General features: G+C 46.2%; 1 protein-coding gene and 1 non-coding gene across 3 annotated transcripts in view; one reads left to right on the forward strand and one right to left on the reverse strand.

The window, feature by feature from the left end:
• LOC119383181 (hematopoietically-expressed homeobox protein Hhex-like) overlaps window positions 1-27225 on the forward strand; it is an 83377-nt gene that overhangs the window by 18312 nt on the left and 37840 nt on the right. For both annotated transcript variants that reach the window (XM_037651216.2, XM_049412444.1), the window contains exon 2: window positions 14941-15081. In XM_037651216.2, the coding sequence (XP_037507144.1) occupies window positions 14941-15081 (141 nt within the window). The remainder of the gene's footprint in view (window positions 1-14940; window positions 15082-27225) is intronic.
• On the reverse strand, window positions 18793-18866 carry Trnas-gga (transfer RNA serine (anticodon GGA)). Its single transcript has one exon. It is a non-coding gene; the product is annotated as a tRNA-Ser (tRNA).

The raw sequence follows: 27225 nt of genomic DNA on the forward strand, positions 1-27225 counted from the left end.
TTAGTCAAATTCGACAGATCCAATTGTTTTCATTTTATCAGCGAAAGATGAAGGGCACTAACTTGGTATGATTTCGCTGCGACCAAACGAGATGGTTCTTCAACTCGATGGAGCGAATACACAGTGAACACAGTTGCCAGTGCAGAGAGCTTTGCACCGTCACAATGAAGGGGCTCCGATCCGCTTGCCTTCACCAGCGAATAACCTTCTTTGGAGATTGTGCTCATATACCGAAGTCTCCGTATACAAAGGCTACCGTGCGTAGGCTAGGGGCACTATTAGTCGTGGTAAACTGAAAGCTACAGGATGTCCCTGAAATCGCATAACTGACCAACGGTTTCGTTCAAGAGCGGCTCGGATAATATCCTTGTTTGCAAAGGTAATACGCCTGAAGGGTGCAGATTTGGGCGAGTAATACGGCTGTCACACAGGCACTTTCGATTGCTATTGAGCTCCGATCGGGATCGAATTTGTCAACCGCTATTGGTCTCCTTCCGCATTTTGTGAAATTAAGCAATATCGAGATCGAGAAAATCCGATGCCCATCGCGCTCGATCTCGATCGAAAATGAGCCGTGTAATACTCGTACAAGACAAACGCTAAACTGTCTTGTTATTCGTACTTCATGGCGCCGTGTGGGATGCGTGTCAATGCGCATGATCATGATGGAGAAAACGAATGCACTTGGGCGTGACGTAAAACATATTACGTTTATTGGATGCCCCTTGCAGTGACTTCATTTTATTACCCTCAGTATGGACAAATGTGAAGTTTAGAACCAATGACGCAACGCACGTTATATCAACCGAGAAATTCAATAAGCACAACTCCTCTTGCACCTCGCGTGAACTCCGCACTATACGGCCCAATCACCTCGGTATTAAACCCGCGTCAATTGGATAAGCACTTGACCGCGGGGACGAACGGTCGACGACATAATAATCCTCGTTACGCTTAACATTAATCGCGCAAAAAATAATAAACCATTCCCGCGATAACTAACGTATGTATAAGGCATTAAGCTCCAACCGCGACCACTATTTAGGCGTATTCGTTAAGACCATTAAAGAGCGCAAAGTGTAGCTTAATTACAACATGTCTTCATGTTTAAACAACCTAGCTGGTTCTTACTTATCTTCACATTACCCATATACTTGTTACCTCGTGGAATGAGGAACAAACGAAAGAGCGACAGAAAATAGCGCACCACGTGATATTGGAATACGCTAATCATTGGCTCGGCACGCGCTGCCCGACGTGTTCCCCGTTTTATGTAGTAAGCATTTAGTGCATAAATCCCCGGTAAACTGCTGCCGCCGCCATCGCTAACGTTATTCGTTTCTGCGATGTCGAGTAATTTCGACGGCAATAACCGTCGACTCCGATGGTTCATCGTCACAGGCCATTAACCGCGCATATCAATACGCTTCGAGCACGTGTATAGTAAACAGCGCGCCGATAATATGCTATATATACTTAACGACTGGTGACGTTATGAGCGAACTTATGGCTGCGGACTAATGAGCTCTGAACGCCATGTTATTAGTATTCAGACTGAATGCAAATTTTACCGCGGGCCAGACTTCTTTTGCTGTTGCTTTTTCGTGCATTCCTCTCGAAGTGCAGCGACGTATAAGGAATGCGGAACCCTGCACGGGGGTCGAACGTTATTTGCATTCCGCGGTCAGATGGGCGTGCCGTATACTTTTCTGCGACAGATGTTTCGCATGAAACACCATCGAGCCCCCGATAAAATTTGAAATGAGTAAAATGCACGCATAGGAAGAAAAGAGAGAGAGAGAGAAATAGAGGGAGAGAGTGGTAAAGGAACACAGACGAGCATTTTCAAGGAAACTTTCGCTTTGTGCCCAGCAGAGGCGAAAACTGCGCAATAACTCAGTAGAGCATCGAAGGATTTCGCACACTTTTTAGAAACTCTTAGCGGATCGCGAGCTCACTCAGGCATTGTAAGGTGCATTAACCGTATTATGCGCTGTTTAGAATATTTTGTTGCTTCCTGCGAGCTATATCGTCGAAGCATACTGAGAGCGCATATGAGCATAAGTTTCTGCTTTTTCAGCCTCGCGGAAAAGTGTGCGTTACGTTATTCGTCATTTCTTTTGCCTTCTATTACATTTGCTACCTTAATCAGCATTTGTAATGACTTTTGCCACTCGCACGTAACGCCTTTTAGATCATATACAAGTGATGCGGTATTATAGAGAGTCCTTGCTTGGAGCACTTCCATCTTATACTATATACGTAGTTAAATGCAATCTTCAACGAGCAAGTGGCACAACCGGGGCGCAGAAGCGAGTGCTTCCAAGACTCTGTTACACTCAACACCGCACTGGCGACGGGGCTAAAAAGAAAACGTGCTGCATTGTTTCGTAAAACGTGCACGGCACAGTGTTTCTTTCCCAGCCAACGCAGTGCAATAAAAAACAAAGAATATATAAAAGAACACGTGCGACGAAAGAAAAATAACAGCTTGAAAGCAGGAAATGTAAACAATTCGTTCAACCTCACGCGGGTGAAGAAACCTGAAACGGGTAAAAACCGTCCTCGTCAGAAGCCAGCGAAGCAGAAAGTATGGTGCGTGAAAAGAAAATACACGTGTCGTTATTATATGCCGCGCAGAAAGCGCTTCGCCAGTATGAGCGCTAAGTTATACCTCGCATTACGCGATGCGTGGCCGAGAAGTGGACAACGTAAAGCGTATAATATCGCTGACAAAAATTATGCGTGCTTTACATGCTCGAGAGCTCGCTGAAAGACTTGGCATGTCATAAATATGAAGAAAAAGGAAGAAAAAAGAAGTCCGAGAGGTGTCTCTCACTTCGCTCCTTTTTTTCTTACTTTTTTTTTCGTTTTCGCTTCTTGCAGCAACAAGGGGCAGTCTGCAGTTGTCACACGACGCGGCCAGACAGTTATTCCTATACTGAGAGGGTCTCAACAATGCGCTTCTTACGTTTCTTTACATGCCTTCCTTTTTTTTTTTCTCTCGCGTATAGGATTAAGTCTCCCGCAAACGAGAGTCCAGCCTTATTAAATTACCGCGCGCGTGCCGACGCGGCGACGTTTCCGGACGCTGGTCTTTCCCGCAAGGCTTCGCCTTGTCCACCGCTTCCCGCCGCTCACCCGAGCGCACGCAGCACCGCGTATACGGTTGAAGTCTCGGCCAGCTGAATCGCGTTGCAGCCGCAGCACTAATTCTACTAATGCGTCCAAAGCACCGCGCCTCTTAACTTCACGCATGTGCATATATAGCAGATCCCCGAGATTCTCCCCCCGAGCAAAGCCGCTGAATGCAGCGTGTGCGCGCCTTCGAAAGGCAGCGAGTGGTGTACCGCTTGTATACAAACGCACGCGCGTACATGCAGTATATGGACATACCTCGCACACCTCCTCATCATTCCCTCTCCCCCCTCGCACTCCTTCGTCTCGAGACGCAGACGTATAACGACTGCACGCTCACTCTAAAGCCTAACGTTTAACACACGTTTGCTCGCAGCGACATACGCGTGCTCGAACAGCGAAGAAAAAAAAGAAACACGCTAAAACACGAATAGCGTACAAACTGCGGTGCAGAGTGCAAGCACTGGCGTAACGCACGCACGCACGCACGCGCTCGCTCGCATACACGGGCTGTCGGCTCAGGAGGTCGGGCAGCCAATTAAATGCTAATTACGTTGCGCGACGTCTTAATTGTGGGGGCCCCGGTGGTGGGAGAGAGTGAGAGCGAGTCATCCATCGCCGTTGCGCGAGCCTATATGGCTGGCGCCGCCTGTGTTTCGCCGGACGAAGAAGTGTATAGCTGCGACACCGGTGCGAGTCCCTTTTCTCGCCGGACAGAGAGAATCCGCCAGGTGCTTCGGCAGAGCGAAGCCGAAAGAACGTATGCTATAGCTGGCGAGTGGCGAAGGTGCGCCTCGCGGGTGCTGCCGATGCGTCTCGGAGCGGTGAAGGATCGTTTTATGCTCCCGCGAGTCCTCTGAGCGGGCTCACTCGCGAATGACGAGTCCACTGTGTCTTCATTAAACCGACACTTCTTGTCGACTATATAAGAACGCCTTCCTATATTCACCCACCGTTGAATACACGGAACTTCAAACTACGGGATGTAATGCGTTGAGAGCTCGTGTATGCTGGATAAAGAATAAGTACCGTCCTATCCTCCTCTTTTTTTTCCAAGAAGACCCCGAAAAAGCAAAGCTCCAGCTAAATAGAGGGCTTTTCACAATTATGTTAGCACTTATTTGGGATCTATCTATCTATTAACCAGCCAACCAAAAAGTATGCTATTAAATTTTAGCCCTAAGCCTTTAACGATGCTGTAAGAGAATGCTATTGATGAAGTTGCACTACAAAATCGGCGTTTGGGCTTCTTCCAAAAACATGACGAACCACCGCTTTATTACGCACGCGCTGCTTGTGCCTATCTTGACCAAACACTTCCCAGAAGCTAGAGTGGTATTGGTGATACCCCCGACAAGGAACGTGGGTACCAAGGTCAAGAAGCATGGGTATCACAAGAAAGTTTGCAACGCCAAAAACCTGAAGGATCGAAAGCAAAATGTGATATCATCCATCCCTCGTGGAATGCTTGCATGAGCTTTACTTGTTATAGTGCTAATCGTTAGTTAGCATGTGTCGAACATGATGGCGAATAAGTTCAAACGGAAATGTACATGCTGTGTAATAGAAACTTTAATTTAATTACGCATATAATGACCACGAACATATGTGTCATGACGTGAGTGAGTGAGTGAGTGAGTGAGTGAGTGAGTGAGTGAGTGAGTGAGTGAGTGAGTGAGTGAGTGAGTGAGTGAGTGAGTGAGTGAGTGAGTGAGTGAGTGAGTGAGTGAGTGAGTGAGTGAGTGAGTGAGTGAGTGAGTGAGTGAGTGAGTGAGTGAGTGAGTGAGTGAGTGAGTGAGTGAGTGAGTGAGTGAGAGGCTAGGTTTGTGCGTGTGTTTGTGTTTACGCACGCATGGTACACCACCGAGCATTATTGCTACGTCAATTCGTAATTCACTCACACAGTTGCGCAACAAAACGCGGACGGCGAAACAAGCAGTCGGGACACAGGCGCTAACTTACAACTATATTCATGTTTGTATGAGGGTGTACTTTGGCGCTAATGGTCAGCGTCTCTTGCAGAAACTGCACCGCATGAACTTTCCTGGTTCATCACGCTCTTCGATAATTTGCCGGCTTAAATATACGCATATTACAAGCACTGCATATCGAGTTCCGTGTTCTTTCTCTTTTTATCTTTCTTCTTGCTTCCTTCTTTAAACTTAAGGTTCACCCTCTCCTTTCTTACCTTTTTCTTACGCATTTTATTTTGTGTTAGATCAGAACATTGCTGAGATGAAGTTGGCGTTGATTAGAGGCCCGGACCGCGCACCCGTCAAACGAGGCCGCCATCGCCTTTGGCTCCCGGAGCCCGTTTTTGTGTAATCGATTGCAGATCTGAAGCCGCATAAAACATCGCGGTCGAAGTGGCTCATCAAGCAGGGCTTATCGCAAACGGCGCGAATTCCGCGAAGGTATAATTTGCAATCAATCTTTACCCTAGCTCCTTTTTCGCAAGGTGACGCCGCAGCGCTCGGCCGCTCCATGCAGGTATACACTCTTTTCGCTCAGCCATTGTCTCGGGTGCTAGGGACGCGCATAGCATTCCGCTATTCTTTATATAGCATCGTGTGCCAGCCAAATATAGCAAGCTGTTGCTTCGTCATCTCAACTGTATTCGTATTCGCATAAGCTATAACGATACAGACATTTCTCCAATGATTGCTTTTCGTGCTACAGCTTCAGTGCAATGCTTCTGGGTGTTCGCTCTCACTTTTATGTCAGCAAGCACTTTAACTTATTGATTGGTGTAACCGGCTCATATCGAAATTTAGCAAAGGGTATACATGTATTTATATTTATTGAGGCCTGGCACGCAGCCTGGAACTCCCACTGGCGACCTGCACATATGCTCGAGGCCAGAACTGTGGCCTAACCACTGACGACCTGCACTGTCCCGATGACCTGATGTTGAGCTTTCTCCCTAATCAGCCGCGCCCCGTAACCTATGCTCACGGTTCTATACATCTGCGAGCAGTATTTAAGACAAGCGCGGTTTATCAAATAGCGACGTTTGCCCGTAAATATATTGTTGACCTATCGCATTTCTATCTCTTTCGCTTGATAGAGTAACAACACGAAACCTTTAAGGCCACAGCGTTAAAGAACTCGTTTCGTAGAAATTTCGGTATCGGGGTGGTTGCGTGTGCGCGATAAAATGAACGTTGTCTGTGAGCGAAAATTCGAGATAGATGCAAATATAATTTGAAAAAAAAAAAAACTTCCGTTTGAGTGGGAATCGAACCCAGTTCATAATGAAACAGCGCAAAAGACGAGCACACAGAAAGACTAGACAACACAAGCGCTGAACTGACAACTGAATGCTTTATTCAAGCGAAACATAGAAAGGGAGAAGAAGAAAGAACAAAAAATGCGCACGCAACCTATGCACATGACAAAGGATTACTCTAGTACCATCATTATGTCTTCTCCAAGTACGTTAACTCGCAATCAAGTAAAGAAATCGACGCTGCGCTGACACACGTGTCACCGTTTTTGCAGATAGCGAAGGCTTCAGCTATCTCTCTTATGCGAGAATCCGTGTGTCTAAATATGGTGGTCGTGCGGCAGAATTCTGGGGTGCAACCACAGGCGGCACAGTGGGCAGACAAATGGGAGAATGGCGCACCCTTTAAAGAGCTATGGTGCTCACGCAGGCGAATGTTGAGGCAGCGCCCCGTTTGCCCCACATAAACCTTACCGCATGAAAACGGAATAGAATAAACAACATTGTTTTTGCAAGGGACAAACGGCATGCGGTGCTTGACGGTGCACGTTCCCCTGGACGACATATTCACACTCGTGGACAACTTATCGATTCTGGCACACAAGCTGTTGAGCTTATTTTTGGAGGAAAAGTGTACATCAACATTGAACTTGTCGGCAATCTTTCTTATACGGTGAGAAATACCATGAATATACGGAATCACCGCTAGCCTCTTGCCCTTTCCCGATTTTGCATTGCGAGGTTCTGCTTGAACATTTTTGAATATTTTTTGAATACATTTTGAGTGTGAATATGTCGTCCAGGGGAACGTGCACCGTCAAGCACCGCATGCCGTTTGTCCCTTGCAAAAACAATGTTGTTTATTCTATTCCGTTTTCATGCGGTAAGGTTTATGTGGGGCAAACGGGGCGCTGCCTCAACATTCGCCTGCGTGAGCACCATAGCTCTTTAAAGGGTGCGCCATTCTCCCATTTGTCTGCCCACTGTGCCGCCTGTGGTTGCACCCCAGAATTCTGCCGCACGACCACCATATTTAGACACACGGATTCTCGCATAAGAGAGATAGCTGAAGCCTTCGCTATCTGCAAAAACGGTGACACGTGTGTCAGCGCAGCGTCGATTTCTTTACTTGATTGCGAGTTAACGTACTTGGAGAAGACATAATGATGGTACTAGAGTAATCCTTTGTCATGTGCATAGGTTGCGTGCGCATTTTTTGTTCTTTCTTCTTCTCCCTTTCTATGTTTCGCTTGAATAAAGCATTCAGTTGTCAGTTCAGCGCTTGTGTTGTCTAGTCTTTCTGTGTGCTCGTCTTTTGCGCTGTTTCATTATGAACGCAAACCAACTAGCCCAACTCTCCCTTTTGCTGCAATCGAACCCAGGCCTTCTGCGTGCCGAGCTGCTCTACCGCAGGACCACGCCATTGCTTGGAACTGCTTCCGAATAAAACCGTATACGAATTTCATGTAACGCGTGGAGTCTCCTTAACGCACGTAGTGTTGCGTGGCAGAAGCGTAGAATCGCGTCAAGCGCCAAGACATGTGAATTGCACAACGAGTGAGGTGACGCACTCTTAGAAAGCGCTCAGATGTAATTAATCATCATCAGCAAATGCATCGACAAAGTGGGTAGCTGCGTAGGTTCGCCTGTTGCCTTACGGACGCGCAGTGGTATACTTCGCTGATTCGCAAAAGGAAAATTTAGGGCGTAGGGGTGGGCACTTCGCGACTGTACTTGCAGTAGGCATTTTAGGATAGTTTTAAACGGCCAATGTGACTTCTCGGGAATCCGGAGCTTTGGATCAGTTAGGTATCTCTTTCGCTCGTTTCTTTTTATACGTAGCATTAATTATTGCCGCTACGTGAACGTGCGAGGAATATTGGACATAAAAGGAAAAACAAACACAATAGTTTGTGAGGACTGAGGATACAGCGGGCTCCAACTAAAATACATATAGTGGTTATGGTGCTTGACTGCTGACCAGCAGGTCGCGGGATCGAATCCCGGCCGCGGAGGCAGCATTTTCGATAGAGGCGAAAAAGTCCCGAGCGCTTAGATTTAGGTGGACGTTAGAGAGCCCCATGCAGGTGGTCGAAATTTCCGAAGCCCTCCACTACGGCGTCTCTCATAATCATATCGCGGTTTTGGGACGTTAAACCGTATTCAATTATTATTATTATTATTATTATTATTATTATTATTATTATTATTATTATTATTATTATTATTATTATTATTATTATTATTATTATTATTATTATATTATTATTATTATTATTATTATTATTATTATTATTATTATTATTATTATTATTATTAAACTAAAATACCACGTCATTCGTCACGTGATCCACAACATCGCCAATCGGTTCACTAGGAACACATGCGCAGAACGAGGATCAAGATGAAAAAGGGATACGGGTTACGTATTCACCACGTACGACACGGTGAGCACCTCAACCAGGGCCAGAATCCTCCTCAGAAGAAAACTCGTGGCCTAACTGGAAACCTCGGTAACCTTAATCGCCATTATTTTACCATGCGTACGAACGCGCCCTAGAATGCCATGTAACTGCCTCATTGCGCGAAGAAGGATTCAACTTGCATTCCACACTAAGTGGACTAATTTTTACGTTGTTTTGCTCCATAAATAGAGCATAAACAATGCCGTGCTCGCTACTATGTATTTGTTGCACACAGAGGAGCTTTTCGCATTCATGTTAGAGAGACAGGGCGTGCAAACACGGACACAAGAGAGAAGTAAGACACCATATCTCTTGTGTCCATGCTTGCACGCCCTGTCTCTTTAACATGAATACTTACGAACTAGCCCCGCTCTCTGTTATTTTAAGTTCTTCGAATTGTATGTCTTGCTCAGCACCGGTGCTCTGCGTCAAGAATCTCGCGAAGATTTCTCCGTCGACCGCAAGGACGCTCGAGCCATCCGCACAGCTAAAAAGCATTACAAACACATTTTTTACAAAGAAAGCCAATACCAGCTTGCCCATTTCGCTACAATTTTCTTCACAGTTCGTTAAGCGTGTCCCTTCCAGTTTGCTGGGTGGGTCTGTGCTGGTTGTTCATAATTAAAAACGAGTAACAGCCGCAAGGCATGGGACAATTGAGGAAACAAGGCACTCAATTTCAACCATCTTCTTGCATCACATCATTTGTCATGTGTCTTGCACTATTCTGACCCGAAGGTTGCGTGTTCGATCCCGGCCGTGGCGGTCGCATTTCGATGTAGGCGAAACGCGAAGACCTGTGTACTGTGCGATGTCAGTGCACGTTAAAGAACACCATATGGTCGAAATTTTCGAAGCCCTCCCCTACGGCGTCTATCTTGGTTTTGGGACGTAAAACCCCAGATATTATTATTATTACTCGTTTTCTAAAGAAAGCATCGGCCACTCAACCGGTCCGTGTCCGCGCTCTATTGTGTTAATTTCACGTCATCTTGTAGCGTAAGCGTACGGTAAGATATCAGTTGACAGACTAGAAAAATATCTTGCACAAATACAACTGCAAGAAAACTCTACATGGCAGCTACTTTTCCTGGCGCTATAGTTCCGCTCCTTGAGAAAACATGCCATGTTACGCTGTCCGCTATACAGTCGGCGTATAGGCCACAGAGAAAGCGGGCAGAGTGCGCAGTGTTGGTTCGCGAATATTCAGGCGGGTGTGATCGATCGCCACATCTGCAGGGAGGGGCGGTAATGTATACACCTCGAGCTGCACATGCCTGCTTGCGTCACGGCAGTTTCGGCATTCACATGCCAGCAGTCCGTCGATTTTCTTTTCTTCTTTTTTTTTTTTTTCAAGCACGAGGAGGCCCTCCCTCATTTACGCTGTTCAGACAACGTTACAGTACCAATTTCTGAGCGAACATTACAGACAGCTCCGCCCAAGCTGTAACTTAAGAAGAATGCGTCGCGCTCAACACTTGGACACTTTGTCTACGTGCACCGCTGAATACACGCCTGAAAGTTGTATGGTATATCTATTATCTATTACTCGTAACAGTTGGCGTAAGTGATCCACACTGGTGTTCCTTCGAAGAAATTTCTGCTATACAACCGCACTGTGCTTGGCATTCCAGACGGCATCACTGCAGGACCAGCAATCCTGCATGCTGCAACATCGTGAACCTTTGCCTGTATACGCAAAGTTTCGTAGGATTGTTGTTGTCATGAGTGTCCGTAGGCAACGTACCTGCTGGTGTAAAGGCTTCGACAGTGACGTAACCATTGCGTGATCTTATTGCCTGGCCCTCTCAACAAAAAACTACATGTGGCCAAGGAACATTTTTGCTCTGATAGGATAATGTTTTGGCTCAAGATGTATTTGTCATATAGCGATGCTCCTTGTCCGTATGGGCCTGCCTCTATATCTTGAGGAGCAGCTAATTGGTATGCGGTTCCAGTCATTACGCGGTGCTTCTTCTGCCTCTCGTATAACTAATCTGTAGTTATAAAACAAATGACTTTATATTTGGCGTGAAACTAGCCGCAGGTGAATAAGAGACAGCCAAATCCAAGACACGTGAATCACTTCAATACGACCAAAGTTCAAGCCCTTGAAGAGCGTAATGCCTACCACAAACATGATAAAGCTGTGTGGGACGTGCGGTGGGTTGTGCTCATTGCATAATGACGAGGTCCACTCTACAAGCACGCTTTCATAATGATCGGTGAACATCGCTCACACTCGCACATTGATTTCTGTTCGATTGTGTAAATTTACGTGCTGTCCACTCCTGCTCACTTCTACTCACTAGCTTTCATAGACGGAGCATCTCGCTGTCTTCAGTACCTGCTCACCGTCAGACATTTATATTGACTCACCGGAAGTGACTCGCATTAACGGGTAATGAGGTGACTGCGGTGATTTGAACCAGGAGCGTGTGCGACGATGTTCGCAATATCAAATGTCATGCGAATTGCAACGCGCGAAGCACAACGGCATCGATATGATAACGGGCCGTGCTGTGCATTATGGGAAAATTTAGTTTGCCTTAATTAAATTTAGCCAGCCTGCAACTTAGGAAAATATGACGGGCAAGGAAAATAGGGTGGCACATCGCGCGATGCTGGCAGCTACGCGAATAGGCTGGGCATACGAAGACGGGCTGACCTGAACCGACACGCAACCGCTATACGAAAGTCGAGTCATACTCGGCGCCTCTAAAAAAGCGTCGTTGCGGTGAGACTTAGTCAGCATGCACCGAGAAGGCATTTTGTACCTGCTTATCGTATCACCCTTGTATCCCTGGTGATTATTGCACGTAATATTTTCTGGGTTGTTAAGCAGCCGGCTGGCATACACCTCTCACAGACGGGTATACGCCACAAGGAAATAGTGAGGGGGCATCGGGCGAGACTTCAGGAAAAACAAACGCTAATATCAGTTATTGAGAAAGCAAGCCGGAACTTATAAAATGACAGTCAAAGGAAACTGGAGGTGCGTAAATTTTCGAAGCACCGAATGAAAAGTGCAGATACCATGTAGTGTGTTTGTTTGTTTTTCTAAAAAGAAGCGTAGCGCTAAATACCTAGCGCCAATTTAAACCCGCACACGCAGCTGCTTTTTCCCACAGTGCAAAAGCGCCGATTTGCAACACCGCTTGAGTGTACTAGTGACTCATTCACTGCCCCGAGAACAATGCTAACAAAATTCTCTGCTGCTTCGACTTGCTGACTGCTGATTATACTCCCAGAACCAACAGCCGCTAAAACGCATCATTGCCAGTAGCAATGAAACTGAACTAAGAACTCCTCGAAATTTACGAGCACATTATATTACGCTTCTCCCCTCTCCCCTTCCGTAAGCAAAAAACAAAAGAAGACATTTTTCTCCCACGCTTTTAGACCGAGTGCTTCGTGGTTCTCTCTTTTTTTTTAAGTTCTCGCCTATCTCATAAGTCTATCTTTTACGCCCTCCGCAGAGACGTCGACACGATCGAGAGACCCTGTACTGGGACCTCTATAAACCACCGCGACCGCGTTTTTATCACTCTGGGAAATCCGGGTCGCGTGGCACGAAAGCCCATCGTCGCTCCATTGGCTGCAGCGGCACGCGGCTGCCATAAAACGCCGCGGCTAACCATGCTCATCACCTCGTCCTCCCGGGCAAACGCATGCCTCCGTGCGGTTCCCATGAAACGCGTTCGCTTACTTACAAGACCGCGCTGACAACACGCGTTCGCAACGATCGGCGCCCGGGAAATCGAATCGCTCCAACTGAGAAACACTCTCGGAGAGAGTGGGGGGCCAGATGGACACGGAGAGGGAAGAAGATCCGATGCCTCTTTGGGCGATCCCGAAGCCGGGCTCTCTCATTACCCTCTCCTCTCTCGCATTATCGCTCTATTTTATCGAACGCTTATTCCTCCATCTATCCTTTTGTATACGTACACTGTATACAGCCCGTCACTCTCCGGCACCCAAGCGGAGCACTCTGAGCGGGGCGCGACACCGGATCGCTGTGGGAAACGCCCACATTGTGCCGCGGCGAACGCGCGTGCGCGTGTGCTTCCCCTCCCCCTCCCCCCTCTCGCCACAGCCCGGGTTGACACAAGTGACAGAGAGTCTACCGTAGGACAGAAAGGGAAAGCAGCGATGTGGGAAGGTACAATGGTTGTGTGAGTATAGTAATGGAGAAAAAAAATAAAGCTTGAACACGGACGAGGGAGAGGCAAACGGTAGGAGTTTGGAATGGGGAAGCGATGCCCGTACGGCGAGGCGTGGGGATTGGGGAAGGGTGTGTGTGTGTGTGTAGAGAAAGACTGGCAGTCCGGCAGCGCTACAAGCCACGCGCGTCATTTGTCAGCAAATAGACGTTTAATGGGGCGCGCGCGCGCGCGCTCGCGTGCGCTCAGGGCCCGGAGAACAAGGCGCAACAGAGGTCGACCATGCAGGCGCCACGTCCGCTTCCCCGCACAACATTCCGTACACCCCTCCTACCCCTCACTCACAACCCTGACGCCGTGCTCGGAGGCTCTAGCCCCTGACACTGCAAAGGCTGCGATCCCTCGCCCCCGCATGCTCTCCCTGTTTCCCTTTCCCGTCCCCTTTCCTTTATTGCTACATTTTCTTTTTCGCGCCGCTATCGCGTGATCGCCGGCGGTCGTTTCGTGTTTCCCTCCGACACGTTCGCTCGCTAAGCTTTAGCGCGCCGTTTAGCGCGCCAGATAACAAAACAATGGAGCGGCACAGGACGGGGGCCCTCTTTTGCTCTACTGAGCGATAACGATAGAGGGCACGCGCGGCACACTCGCCTGTCTTTGCAGCATGGTGCTATGGCGATGCCCCCTTTTTTTGCTATTGTTCTTCGGCATTTTTATCCGCCGCTGAGTTTCCTCGCTTTCGGGATATGTATCTGGACTCCTCATTCAGGTCTCTCCCACCACGCAGCAGCTTGCTCGCGCACGCTCCGATGTCTTTCCTGCCTTGTAGTAATCTTTTCTGCACTGACGTCTAGACGTCGCTCGTTTTCCTTCGTTCTCGCGCCCTCTGTCGGGCGCTTCCGTGGCCCGTTAGCGTCGCTTGTCGACAGGCTTATAAAGACTTCGGCGTTGGAAGAACAAAGACCATCCTCGCCATTTCCATCCCTCTCGAGCTTTCACTTTTTCTTTCTTTCCACTTATCGCAACTGCAGCAGCCTTACACAGTTTACTTACCCATACTGTTTAGTTTTAGCTATGGGATTTCGCACGGCGTCATCTGTCCGCGTGAATGCCAAACGCCTCATTGCGCGTGTGTCGTCTGACTTGTTTTCCAATTGCTTACGCCCACTAACGTGCGGCGAATGTGCAACTTCCGAGGCAATATTCCTTTTGTGTAACTTCAGGGCAAGTCAGACACGCTGTACATTGTTTTTCTTTATTTACTGACATGATATAAGGTGATCTTGGCGCATGTAAGGCGCCGGTCACTCCTTAGCTCTTGAATTGATCGGACAAACAACACACAGGGTCAAAGTAACATGGCAAGCAGCGTTCTCGCAGTAACACCAAGACGTTAAACAATACATGCCAAATATCATTCTCTCGGTAACACCAGAGCTCTTAAAAAATACATGGTACAAATAATACGCAGGTTAAATAACACCACGACACTGCAAATCAAACGTTTGACTAACCTGTATAAGGACGTTGGCGATTTGGCAAAGCTACGACGATACAGCAATCGTGTGCTTGATAAAAAGTGAACTTCCATTACGTTTGCGAAGTATTTCGGAATAATTTCGGGGCTGCTGAGGGACCTGGAATGAATGAATTGACACGTAAGCGGAACCCAGCACCCACTAATGATACACATACAGGAAATCGCTTCATGTAACGGTGCGACAGCTATGATCCCAGCCAATCGCCGTGCTGCAAAAACTCCGGTGAACTGCAGGGGACCCTTGATTTTCACAAATATAAAATGAGGCGCCTTTTTTCTGAGCGGCTGTTGTTGTGCGCAGCGTAACTCAACAGCAATGACATTTAGAGAAAGTGGTTACATTAAACCCCACTGTCCGAATCTGTAGTCTCAACTCACACCCACTGTTTGTTTTTCTTCTGCCACGCGCAGGGGGAAAACCCGACCTACGGGACCTGTTCGAGCAGCTGAGGTCGAATTCAGGCTTCCTTCCCCGGTGTTTTGTGACCGAAAGGCCAAAGTTTCCCCCCTGCAAGGACGAGAAGGTACCCGGAGGAATTCCCTGCGTACCAGGTCAGTCGTCCTAAATTATTCATTCTTACAATAGCCGATTCGAAGCGACAACAGTATTAGGAGTGTGTCATCGGCATGAGCACTCCACGCATCGAGTTTCCAGCTAATGATTACACTGCTTTGAGATTTAGTCTGAAATTAGTTTAATTCTTAACAATAAAGCGCGATACACATCGGTGCGCTTGTGGACTGCGATAACAACACATTGCAAGCATGTTTGATGCAAGCCATAGGATCTATAGGCTCAAACGTCACTGTACGCTAAGCCGTAAACGCGTAAGAGATGCTGAACATTTAGTACCGCTTCCAGACTTCGTGCACGTTTTGCTGACCAGATTCTGCATTTACGCGCATTGATACAAATTTCGTCACTTCCTTGTCACGTGAAGTTCCGGTCTGACGTAACAGAGTGGCCGCGTTTCCTTCGCGCTGGGCGTGGTTCATTCCTATGTCACCATTAAAATTCAATAATGAATATCCAAAGTACGCGAAACCTTCTTGATTTATAAAAAAATGGGTATGTCATAAATTGTCATGGACAACAGGTTTCTAGTATAAACAACAATCGTCAGGTCATGAAAAATTTGTGATCACGGAGTGTCGCTGAAGCCGACGTTTCAACAAGCGGACTAGTACGCTTGTCGAAACTTCGTCCGCTTGACGTAACTTCGGCTTCAGGGACACCACGTGATCATGAACTTTTTATTTCTTCAAGCCAGGCCCGTAGCCAGGAATTTTTGTCGGGGGGGGGGGGGGGGGGGGCACTTGCTGAAAACCTTGAGTTTTTGAGGAAAACACCTATTTTTATTATTTATTTTTGGTAAAAAACACATACTTCACCAAAATTTCGCCCCCCCCCCCCCTGGCTACGGGCCTGCCTCAAGCATCCATCTTTCCCTGAACTTCTACCGTCAAGTCAGTCATTTAGAAGTTAATTAGCGTGTGTTTGTTAGTTGGTCAATTCAATGTCAATTTAGCTGAGGCCAAAGTACTTCCTCCTCGACTTAGAGTTCCTGTGCGAAAACGACAGGAGCCTGACTGTCATAAGATTTTTATTTTAAAAAACTGCATGGTCTAGAAAAAGAAAAAGAAACACTGTACATTGACGGCAGTTATTCCGAGACCCGCTGTGGTGGCTCAATAGCTAAAGAAGCTGCTTAGATCGAGGTCGCGGGTTGAATTCCCGGGCTCGGTGGCCGCACTTTGATGCGGGCAACATGCACCCGCGTACTTAGATTTTGGTGCTCGTTAAAGAACTCCAGGTGGTCAAAATGAATCCAGAGTTTCTTTCTATAGCGTGCCTCATAATCATATCGTTGTTACCGTACGTAAAACTTCGTATCTATTATTATGTCTTTTTGTCGTCGACAGCCGGTCGTCTATAAAACGTGCGAGCGCAAGTGTCGCGGATGGCTAAGGAGCGAAAAAATAAAGAAGCCTTTAATTGAAAGGACACTGTGGAGGATTCAGAAAACTGGCCAGGTCATCGTTCCGCCCTTCGTTTAATTATGAAGAGCCGTATATATAGGTTAAAGGATTACAGCCACAAAAAACCGACCAGTCTGCTTCTTTACAACTTTACCAATGCCAAGATTTACTTCTCAAGCCATGTCATCGAAGCCGTATATTTATTATCTCTAATATGTCGACACTGCTACGTTTCGGGGTTCATTAGAAGTAATTAATGCTAGCCACTTCGCCGCAGTTGCGATGTGGAATATTTCTTCTCCTACACTTCGTTTACCTCATTATGGAAAACATGTGACAGCGCAGTCAGTGCAAATTGAATTCACTAGGCTCTTGTGATGATTATGTGCATACTCAAGTCAATTACTGTTCGCGATAAACAATGAAGACGAACATGTTTATGTGTGAATAAGAAATGGAGAGCAGCAATGGAGACATCAAAATAAAAAATTCGGCGGATCCCACGCCTTGTGGGAATCGGTTTAATGCGAAGCAATCAGCGAGTATAGTTGTCTATGCTGCATTTTTTGGCTTTGAGCCAAGCGTTATGAGGTGCATCAACGTGTTTTTGTAAGCGCAGTAGCTGTGTGCACATCGTGGCCTTACCAGGCACGTCGACTACACTGGCGTTTAAAGTAGAACTTAAAGGGTAACGTAATACGTGCTGACGCAACGTCAGCACGTATTTTAGAGCACGGACGTCAGTATTATCGAAACGAAGTGCACTTTACGGTGCGATGATGTGAATACCATACGTAACTGTCGTTAGCGTATTACTCTGGGGTTGAGCAACGCTTGAATGAATCATAGGAATATAACTGTAATGTTTATTAGACTGCTATAAAAGCGGAGCCAACACTGGAACCACAGAACCTTACTCTGACATGACGCCTGTATCGTAGGAGTACATATGTAGTGTTATTGCTTTGTTATAAAATTAGATAACCACCATAATTACAACTGACGTTGCACCGACATTACGACTGCAGAGGGTGTTTTTCTAATGCAGTATCTAGACTTGGCGTGGCTCTGGTATAATACCTGACTCCCACGCGGAAGGCTTGGGTTCGATTCCTGATGGGATCCTAATTTTTATTCTTTGCATTCGTCGGGTCAACGCGGCTGATGGTTTTTCTTAACACTCTCGCATTTAAATTACCAATGTCTGCTCTCGCCATTCCTAGGTAAATATAAACTGTCAATCACCTGTGGCGCATGCCCGTACACCGCGGCCCGTGGTAAACGGGTATGTGCCACGCGTGTCTGCAGGAAAGGGTTTGACGACGTACGTGACAGGACTTTCACTTTATTCATGTCACCAGACAGTCATATTCGTCAAACCCTCTTACCTTCCCATGCCAATTTTGGTGTACACCAAGCTAAGGAGGCAATCATGACAGCACCCAAACATAGGCGGCTAGATAGACAGATACGTAAATACAAACGCTCAAAGTGCCTTGGGTTCGCTAAGAAATGCTTCGCATTTAAAATACGTGCCTATATACAGTGGCAAAGAAGTGGAATATAAAAATGGAACGAAGCTAAGTTGACGTAAACAATTATTCAGTCAGTAAACAGTTTTGTTTTAATCTAAAATGTTAAATGAAATCGTCTGGTTAGCGAAAATGATTTGAAGTAAATATTTCGCTACCATCATTCTAACTAAAGTGAACAGAATAAAACTAACGGATCTGTATGCCTCGCAAATACGGGTTACTAAATTAGGTCTGTTGGCAGTATTGCTTTAAGGTTATGTATAGACACGGCGACCCGCGAATTGTTTGGAAAGCCACACTCTCTTTCTGGGAGAAAAAAAAAAGGGGGGGGGGTCGTGATGGAAATATAAGCATTTTATTAGACATCATTTTAGACTGCAGATACCTGACAAACTATTCCATAGCAGATATCGCCGCGTTCGAGTCATCAAAATCACTTAAACGGGCGCAGCCACTGATTTGCACATGAAGCACTCATGTTTACTCAGTAATTAACACACCATGCAATCAATCATGCCGTTATTGATTTGAAGGCACCTGTTACGACTGCGTAAGGCGGAACTGGAACAACTGGAGCAACTGGAACGAAGTGACTGGAGATATATTGAAAATCAGTTCTGCGGAATCCCGCAAGGTGGCGGAAGGGTTAAGAAAGGGAAAATAGACAACTACCCATTTGTAGCACGAAGCCACAAGGAAATCCATGCGGATTTCTCAGAAATAAAGCCTCTTAGTCGCCGAAAAATTCGTCCTGGTCCGGGGTTCGAACCCGGGACCAACGCCTTTCCGGGGCGGTCGCTCTACCAATTGAGCTAACCAGGAAGCTAGCAATTGGCAGCGCGAGGGCTAATTCATCGACAACTCGAAGCAACTGGAGATATATTTAAAATCAGTTCTACGGAATCCCGCATAGTGGCGGAAGGGTTAAGAAAGGGAAAATAGACAACCACCCGTTTGTAGCACGAAGCCACAAGGAAAGTTGTCGACGGATTCGCCCTCGCGCTGCCACTTGCTAGCTTCCTCGTTAGCTCAATTGGTAGAGCGACCGCCCCGGACAGGCGTTGGTCCCGGGTTCTAACCCCGGACCAGGACGAATTTTTCGGTCACTAAGAGGCTTTATTTCTGAGAAATCCGCATGGATTTCCTTGTGGCTTCGTGCTACAAATGGGTGGTTGTCTATTTTCCCTTTCTGGTCTAGTGGTTATGGTACTCGACTGCTGAACCGCAGGTCGAATCCTGGCCGCGGCAGCCGCTTTTTTGAAGGAGGCGAGAATGCTTGAAACCCGTGTACTTAGATTAAGGTGCACGTTAAGGAACCCCACAGGTGGTCGAAATTTCCGAAGCCCTCCACTACGGCGTCGCTCATAATCTTATTGTGGTTTTGGGACGTTAAATTCCAACTATTATTATCATTGGTTTATTCGGCAAAAACTGACCAATTTGGAAGGGGCAGAGAGAGAGAAAGGTTAAGTGAAAGGCAGGGAGGTTAACCAGAAGAAAGTTTTTCGGTTTGCTACCCTGCACTGGGGAAGGGGTAAGGGGGATAGAAAAGTAAGGAAAGAAAAAAAAGATTAAAAAAAACGCCAACCGAACCCCAGTTCGTTGATCGATCTTTTTCAGCTGAGGAAATAGCCTGCATGTGCTTGTTTAAGGGAACAGCGTTTCGTCTTAGAAAGCTTTATGACGTACCAAAACTGTTCTTCTCTTGACATTGATGTCCAATTCTTTTTCCTCTTCTTCTTAAGTGTGATTGAACCGGCGGGGTGAACCTGTGACGAAAAAGCTTCCATATACCTTTCCGTCAAAGACATTTCGTTTGGCAAATAAGACGTAATGCGAGAGAGTTCATGTCAGCGCGGCGAATAGTTTATTGAATTGGATTGCTACTGCCGGAGATAACGATAATGTCTATAACTCTTAATAGATCCACGAGGTCAAATGAGCCCACTTACGGGACCGTGATTATATTCCACAGTTTTTAAGAAAATGACAAAATAACAATGCACAAAATGGAAAAAAAATAAAGTCATGTGAAAAGAGAAATACCAGAAAAGTAAATTGGTGGAAAACTAAACAAAAAGCGTTTTAGAGAGAGAGAGAGAGATAGAACTTTATGCTAAACAGCGGGCGAGCGATGCGAGCACCTAAGACGCGTGCGCATAGTTGAACACGCACGCCTCAAACCCAGGAATGTCCCGAACGCCAGTGTTAACAGCGGCACGCCTAACTTGACCAAGAAACAAGCAACGCAATACTGGCACGTGTATGCCTCTCTTACCGCGTACATACATCTGCTGAAAATACATCAGTTGAGAGACCTGCGCCCTTCCGCGTGCGCGTTGGAATGTAGCACTGAGAAAGAAAACGTAATAAACGATGTCTCCGAAGATACAGGATTTTTAAAGCCATCTACTAAACACCGAGCGATACGCGATGCATAAAGAAACAGCTATAAGAAGAACGCGAAACAGCGACAGCACGAGAATGAGTCTTTTTTGTTTTTTTTTTTGTTTTTTTTTAACAGCAGAGCTGCATGTAATGGTCGAGGTTTTCCGTGCGTCGTAGATAAAAAGAGATAGAAAGAAAACGAAAAAGAGAAAGAGATAGCAAGAAAGGGAAGAAAAACGGAAAAATATAGAAGGCGAGACAGAGACTACAGAGAGAGAGAGAGAGAAAGAGTGAAAGAAATAGAAAACACAAGAGAAAAAAAGAAAAGAAAGAGAGTAAAAGATAGAAACACAGAGAAACAAACATAAATAGAGAGAAAGAGATAGAAAGGCACAGACTCGGAATTAACAAAGATAGAAAAGTGAGCAAGCATAGCCTTATATAGTACAGCACACCAAGGGGTGGGAAAGAGACGGGTGAGAGGGCAAAAGCCAAGCCAAGCCAGGACCAGCTAGGTGCCCACCAGCTCTGCCGTGACACAGCCTTGCGCAAACTTTGTGAAAGCTGCGCTAATTTTTTTTGTGAGTCGAGATCATATGTTCAAGAAAACTGGCTCGTTATTCGCCTCTTTCTTTCCTCATTACGATCCCTTCATAAAAACAACCTAAACAAAAGAACCGAGAACTTTCAGCCCGGATTGCTTAGATTTTTATTACTTATTTATTTCACCGGCTTTCATCTCCCTAAGCCCCTCGGTGTGTTTGGGGTTTGCCTGGTTCCTTTCAATTTGTCCGCGTAAGGAACAATAGGCGGCGAAACAGCGTTAAGATACGCGCAAATTGAGCGCTGCGGGGCTTAGCAGCACGACGGTTCTTCGCGTTCGTGCACTCATGGCACATAATTTTGCTTCCATTTGCGCAGCTATCAAGAAGCAATTAAGAGTGCGCGTTTAACGCACAGACGTCTCTTAACGACGCTTTAAAAATAATGCAACTCTGACAGTCTATAGCTTTACCACTTGTGCATTTATGCATATATGACGTCTGAAGGAGCGTACAGTGCCTACATATACTGCATATGCACGAACAGCATGTCGGAAAATCTGGGCGGTGCGACAGGCGCGCTTAACTGCAGAGGGCGCTAACGGTCGCGGTCATTACAAGGGAAGCAGACACCCCGACGGATCGCTCGCTTTAACACTTCAAATTAAATTTAAAAAGAGAACGCAAGGAAATAATTAGGCACTGGGAGGAGAGGTCGTACCGGGGTCACGTGCGTGTTTATTTAAACAGTTGTCAGCTATCCGGGCTTTAAAAACTTTGAGCACGCTTGAGCCTCGCCTTCAATAGTCGAACGCGATAGCGTAATCGGGCCCCGTACGCATCGCATTCTCAATTGCATACCTGGCTTCGGTTCTCGGCGTATGCCTCAATCGTTCCGCAATGAAACAAACGTCTGGGCGCGTAATATTGGCCGTTTCAAACTATCCTAGAATTCCTCTGCTGCAAGTACAGCTGCGAAGTGCTCACTGCGCAATAATTCTTCCGTCTGGAAATCAGCGAAGGGCACACTGCACGTCCGTAAGGCAACACGCGAACCCTCACAGAAGCTCACTTTGTTGATGTTTTTGCTGATGATGCTCATTAAACATGTCTGAGCGTTTTGTAATGGGCGGGCCTTTAAAACACCCACTCGTCGCCCAATTCACGTGTTTTGACGCCTGGCGCCATTACGCTTCTGCCACGCAATATTACATGCATTAAGGAGACTCCTTCCCCTACATAACATTCGCATAATGCTTTTTTTTTTCGAAACAGTTTCAAGAATAGCGTGGCTCTATGGTAGAACACCTGCTTGCCACGCAGAAGGCCTGCATTCGGTTCTAACTCGAACCGAAGATTTTTTATTATTTCTGTATTTGCATCTCTGTCGGTTTTTCGCTAAGGGACAACGCTGATTTTTCGATTACAACGAACGACGCCGACGCCGACACCGGAATATCTGCGAAACAAGCTCTTTAACGATTTCGCGTTAGGATGCAGAGTGCCAGACTGTGTCAAGAATGAGCTGCAGGAGCCAGCATATGCGTGTTGGTCCGCCCATTGCTTGAGCACAAACAGAGCGACGGAACGGTATTGCAGGGCCGTTGTATATTTTTATTCGACTCTATACATGTTTCTACTCAAGGTGTCCAAACGCTGATACCTGATTTATTAAGATATTGAATATGTGTCTCTCTTTTTATTGATATGAAATAAGGAGATGGCGCACAAATAAACCACCAGCTACTATTTCCATAACACGCCAACTAAATGATATCGAAGAAATACCAGCACATTTAAAAAGATGTGTGGTACATTACAAATTCAGTATGGCGTTAATCTAACTACAGGACACTGCGAAAGAAACTCAGAATATGACTAATATGTACCTTGGGATTCAATTGTTCCTGCTAATCCTGTGTTACTGATATCAATGTTTTCATAATGAATTTAGATCCCAGAACAAGGAGCATCGCCGGCACTGTATACAGTGCCGGCGATATAATCAAGCGCTACCGCATGGTAAGACTAGTTACAAAATGAAATTCGGGAGGGAAAAATAAAGGCTGAGCCTGTGACACTTAGAAAAAAAGTAATGGTGCTCTAGATACGACCGTGAAACAGAGTTTAGTCGATAACGTGAGCACGTCTGTTGATTTCCTTTTTCTTTCTAAATTCGTAGCCATTACAAATAAAGTCGGAAGGTCTCCTAGAAATTAATTTTGCGGTAGGCCGACGCTTTGGGAGAATGACCGAATCAGGCATGCATAGAGGCTTTGCAAATTAATTACTCAAATTTGCGACTGAGGGTGGTTAATCGTAGACGCGAAATGGCCCGACAGATGCGCTGTAAGAGAAGCTCGTACAGAAGGCATATACGTCCAGAAAAATAAAATCAAGTAATGCGTAAACACGAAAGGGAAATCGTTAAACAGCACGAACTGCGGTGAGAAAATTGCTACACGTCGTGCGCGCACCGAAGCGCCGTTTTCATCGTGGCGTGATAAATGACTTTTTAATCTCTTAAAAGTGCCGCGTAGGCGCCCCCGCAAAATTTGAGAAAGAGTCAGCCCACCGAATCAGAGTCGACAAAAAAAATTAGGAAGAATAAAAATATGAGCGGCGAATGTGTAAGGCAAGAATAACGAGAAGTAATAGAAAAAGTAAAATCCAAGTGCGCCAGTTCACTAATGTTTAAGGTTAATTCTCCGTGAAAACCGCAAACTTTGACTCTCGCATTCCTCGAGTGGGCACGGGGTAGCGCGTTATGCTCTGCGCAACGGAGGTGAGGGACGACGAAAATCGCGTTCTCTTCTATATACAAGCTTAGACAACCGCAAATCGCACCTCCTCCTATCAGCACATTTTTTATACTTGTACCTCCGGTCCATGTGAGCTATACAACTCCTTCTGCCGCTTTAAATAATGCTGTTCCGGCACTTTCTTGCTCTCTCTTTTCGTTTCTTCCATTACCCTTTACTGGCCTAATGGGTCCATAGACGTGGTATGCCTAGTCGGCATATTTAAATGAAGAAATATGGACTCTGCGAAGCAAGATTCATATTAAAACAAAAACGCACTAGCGCAGTTATACTACGCGGGTGAATTGTAGCGCAGTATAGGTCACGATGACCTTCCGGCAAAAAGCGAAAAACTGTATATAACACCTTTCTGCGAGCTCATTAGAAATTCCTGATCGTGAAAAATTGCCCTTTAGAGGTGTCGAGATCGCCTGAGTGAAATCTTGTGCGCCGTCAAGCCTTTCTGGTGTGTTCGGGCCACTTACGAAAACGCCGGTATAATGACGACCTCGCAATATCCTTCCACCCTTTTTTTAATTTATTTGTTTAGTTCTACGCGTGAAAGGCTAGCGAGATGTAAGGAATTAATTTAGGCCGGACGTAGGGCTTAAGTCGTTTCCCTGACCCTTGTAGGAAATAATTACTTCATAGCGACCCGTGCGGACGGCATCAATTCCGGTGAACAGCTGAGGGTGCGAGAATTAGGTGTAACCGATTAGTGCAGCTTGTGGAAATCAAATGTACCATTTTGTTCAAATCTGACATGTGAACGAACATAAATGTAACTTCGTTATTCATAGTGTTGTCGGTCTACGTTGGGAAAATGCTTGGGCAGCCCGAAAGACTCAACTGACCAGATGTAACACTTGATAATGTACAATCACACTTAATACATGTCTTGCAACACGGGAACGCTCCCGTGCTGCGTACATGATACGTATATTAATTAGAGTACGTTGAATGAGCCAGGCGGTAGTACCTGTTACACTATGCCCTTTGTGCGTGCGTACGCGTGTTCCTAAGTGTGTGTGTGTGTGTGTGTGTGTGTGTGTGTGTGTGTGTGTGTGTGTGTGTGTGTGTGTGTGTGTGTGTGTGTGTGTGCGTGTGCGTGTGCGTGTGCGTGTGCGTGTGTGTGTGTGATATTGACAGTGAAACGCGTGGCACTGCTTGGCGACTCTTCTTCGCCTACGCCAAAGAATGCGTACGCCATTATGATCACAGTAAGAGCTTCCATAGAACAACATAAATCTCTGTAACATTTGCATTGATTTCGCAGCATTTTCGTTGACACAAAAGGGTAGTCGCGCTAACAAAGCGCAATGTGGAATTTCGTCATATCGCTCGGCAGTTGTGGCGTCTCCCCTGCGCCCTCCACTACGACGTCTCTCATAATCATATCGGGGTTTTGGGACGTACAACCCCGCAAGTTATTATTGTTATCGCGATATAGCATTGTTGCCATTGGCTTGGCTGTTGAGCTGCATGAGGTGCCGTGTGCGTGCGCTGACTTCAAGCGAGGCGACATAACGTATTTATTCATAATCAACTGCCACGGCGCTCATGAAAGTATTCTCGGTGAATGCGTCACCACCAGAAAAAGAAAGCCACCGGACCAACTACACTAACAACTGCGCGAGGTTTCTTTGCTGCGTACTAAAGTAGAGCATACGCGCTCTTCTTACGCTTTCATTTGTATAAAAATAGGTCCTGCTTTATTCGCGTCTTTATTTGATCAGAAATATTGACGTGCGGGCTCCAATTACTTATCGAGTACTTTTTTTTAATAATATCGTACTGACGTGCATTAATCGTTCCAGTACCTTGTCCATGTAGCGATCTCGTATCTCGAAACCGCACCACCGTTTTTTTACAATGTGAAGTCATCGATTGCAATAATGCTCGACTCGGTGCAGTTTGAGATCGATTCAATGACAACACTTCTTCGAAAGCGCTTGTTTTCAGTGCGGAACACGTCACTTTTCTAAAAGAAAGAAATCAGGTCCGAACAGTAAACTTCACAACAGCGCCGTCAACCATGAGCAGCGACATTCGCAACAGAAGAGGCTCATCGGGTTGAATCAATGCCTTCTTTCGTGTGTCTCCACTTCCTCAATACGCGCGACAATAGGATCCGAGATGTGCGCTCGAAGACAGTTTGAAAGCATCCGTGATGGAGACTAGATCGATGGACCATGGATGTACTCGTAGAGTGTCATATCAATGTGTGTACAGGAGAGACATAGATTATTTAAGTTCATATTCTTTATTTTCCGGTATTTTTCTATGTGAGAAACGCGGGACTTTTTATCCGTTCCGCGACACAATCCCGTGCGTAAAAACGCATCGACAGGAAGCATGCAGTTGTACATCGGAAGTGCTGTATATGGTCGGAAGTAAAGCGGTAAGTGTGCGACGAATAAATGGACGCAGAAAAATAAAGTGAGCAATAAAAACTGAAAACTAAATTCAACACGCAGAAACGCAGGTGGTGAGGTCGATCGATGTCTTACGACTTGTCGGACACATAGGGCGTCGGACACCAATAAAGTTGTACGGTAAATCGCATGAAACATCGTGAAACATATGTGCCTACAAGTAAGCGATTTCTGTTGACGTTGACGATGGGAGAGAAAGCAGGGCCAAGTGCGCATGGTAACTGTCGATCTCTTCAACCGCGTCGCACTATATGGGAAAAAGTACACGGTAGGAAAGGTTAGGGCAGGAGCGGCAGAAGAAACGCCTTAGCATGGGGCTGGTACGTGTTAAAGGCGCTCGGTTATAGGCTGCCGGTATCGACGAAATTTAGGAACATTTATTGTATATAAAGGCAGGCCAGTTGGTGCGCATCTGAGCGTGGAACAGCGCGCAAAGACAGGAAAACGCAATTAAGCACACAGACACAGCGCCGACTAAAAAGTGAATTATTATTATTGCATGGGGATTTGGGGCGATGCCTCAACGATCGCCTACGTGAACACGCGTGTGACGTTCGAAATTCGACCGGGAATACACTTTCCGCTCATGCCGCCCTTCGTTCTATCAGTGCCACGTGACAGGTCGGTGTTCGGACAGGATGAGATGCGAACTTCGGGAAGCTCTTGAAGTCCATAAAAGAAGTCAAGATTGCGTCAGTTCGCCCTCTGTGGTTGTGTTCCAATTCTGGACAGCATCGTAGACAGTCTACGCTGACAGCTTAGAAGACAGCATCGAGGTCATGTTGTCCGACAAATGGAACGCGTCTAGAAGATGGATGGATGGATGCTATGAGCGTCCCCTTTATAACGGGGCGGTGACATGTCTGCCACCAGGCTCGAAGGATAAAAAAAGAAAAAAAAAGAAAAAAAACTTCCTTGTTTCATGTTGTCCTAATGCCTTATCTACATTGATTAAATCTATGTTATTATAACAAAAAATATAAATTCACAGTCCATCTCTCTGCCTCTTAAGGCA

This window comes from Rhipicephalus sanguineus, chromosome 2 (assembly GCF_013339695.2).
Source record: "Rhipicephalus sanguineus isolate Rsan-2018 chromosome 2, BIME_Rsan_1.4, whole genome shotgun sequence".
In the NCBI taxonomy this organism is placed as follows: domain Eukaryota; kingdom Metazoa; phylum Arthropoda; class Arachnida; order Ixodida; family Ixodidae; genus Rhipicephalus; species Rhipicephalus sanguineus.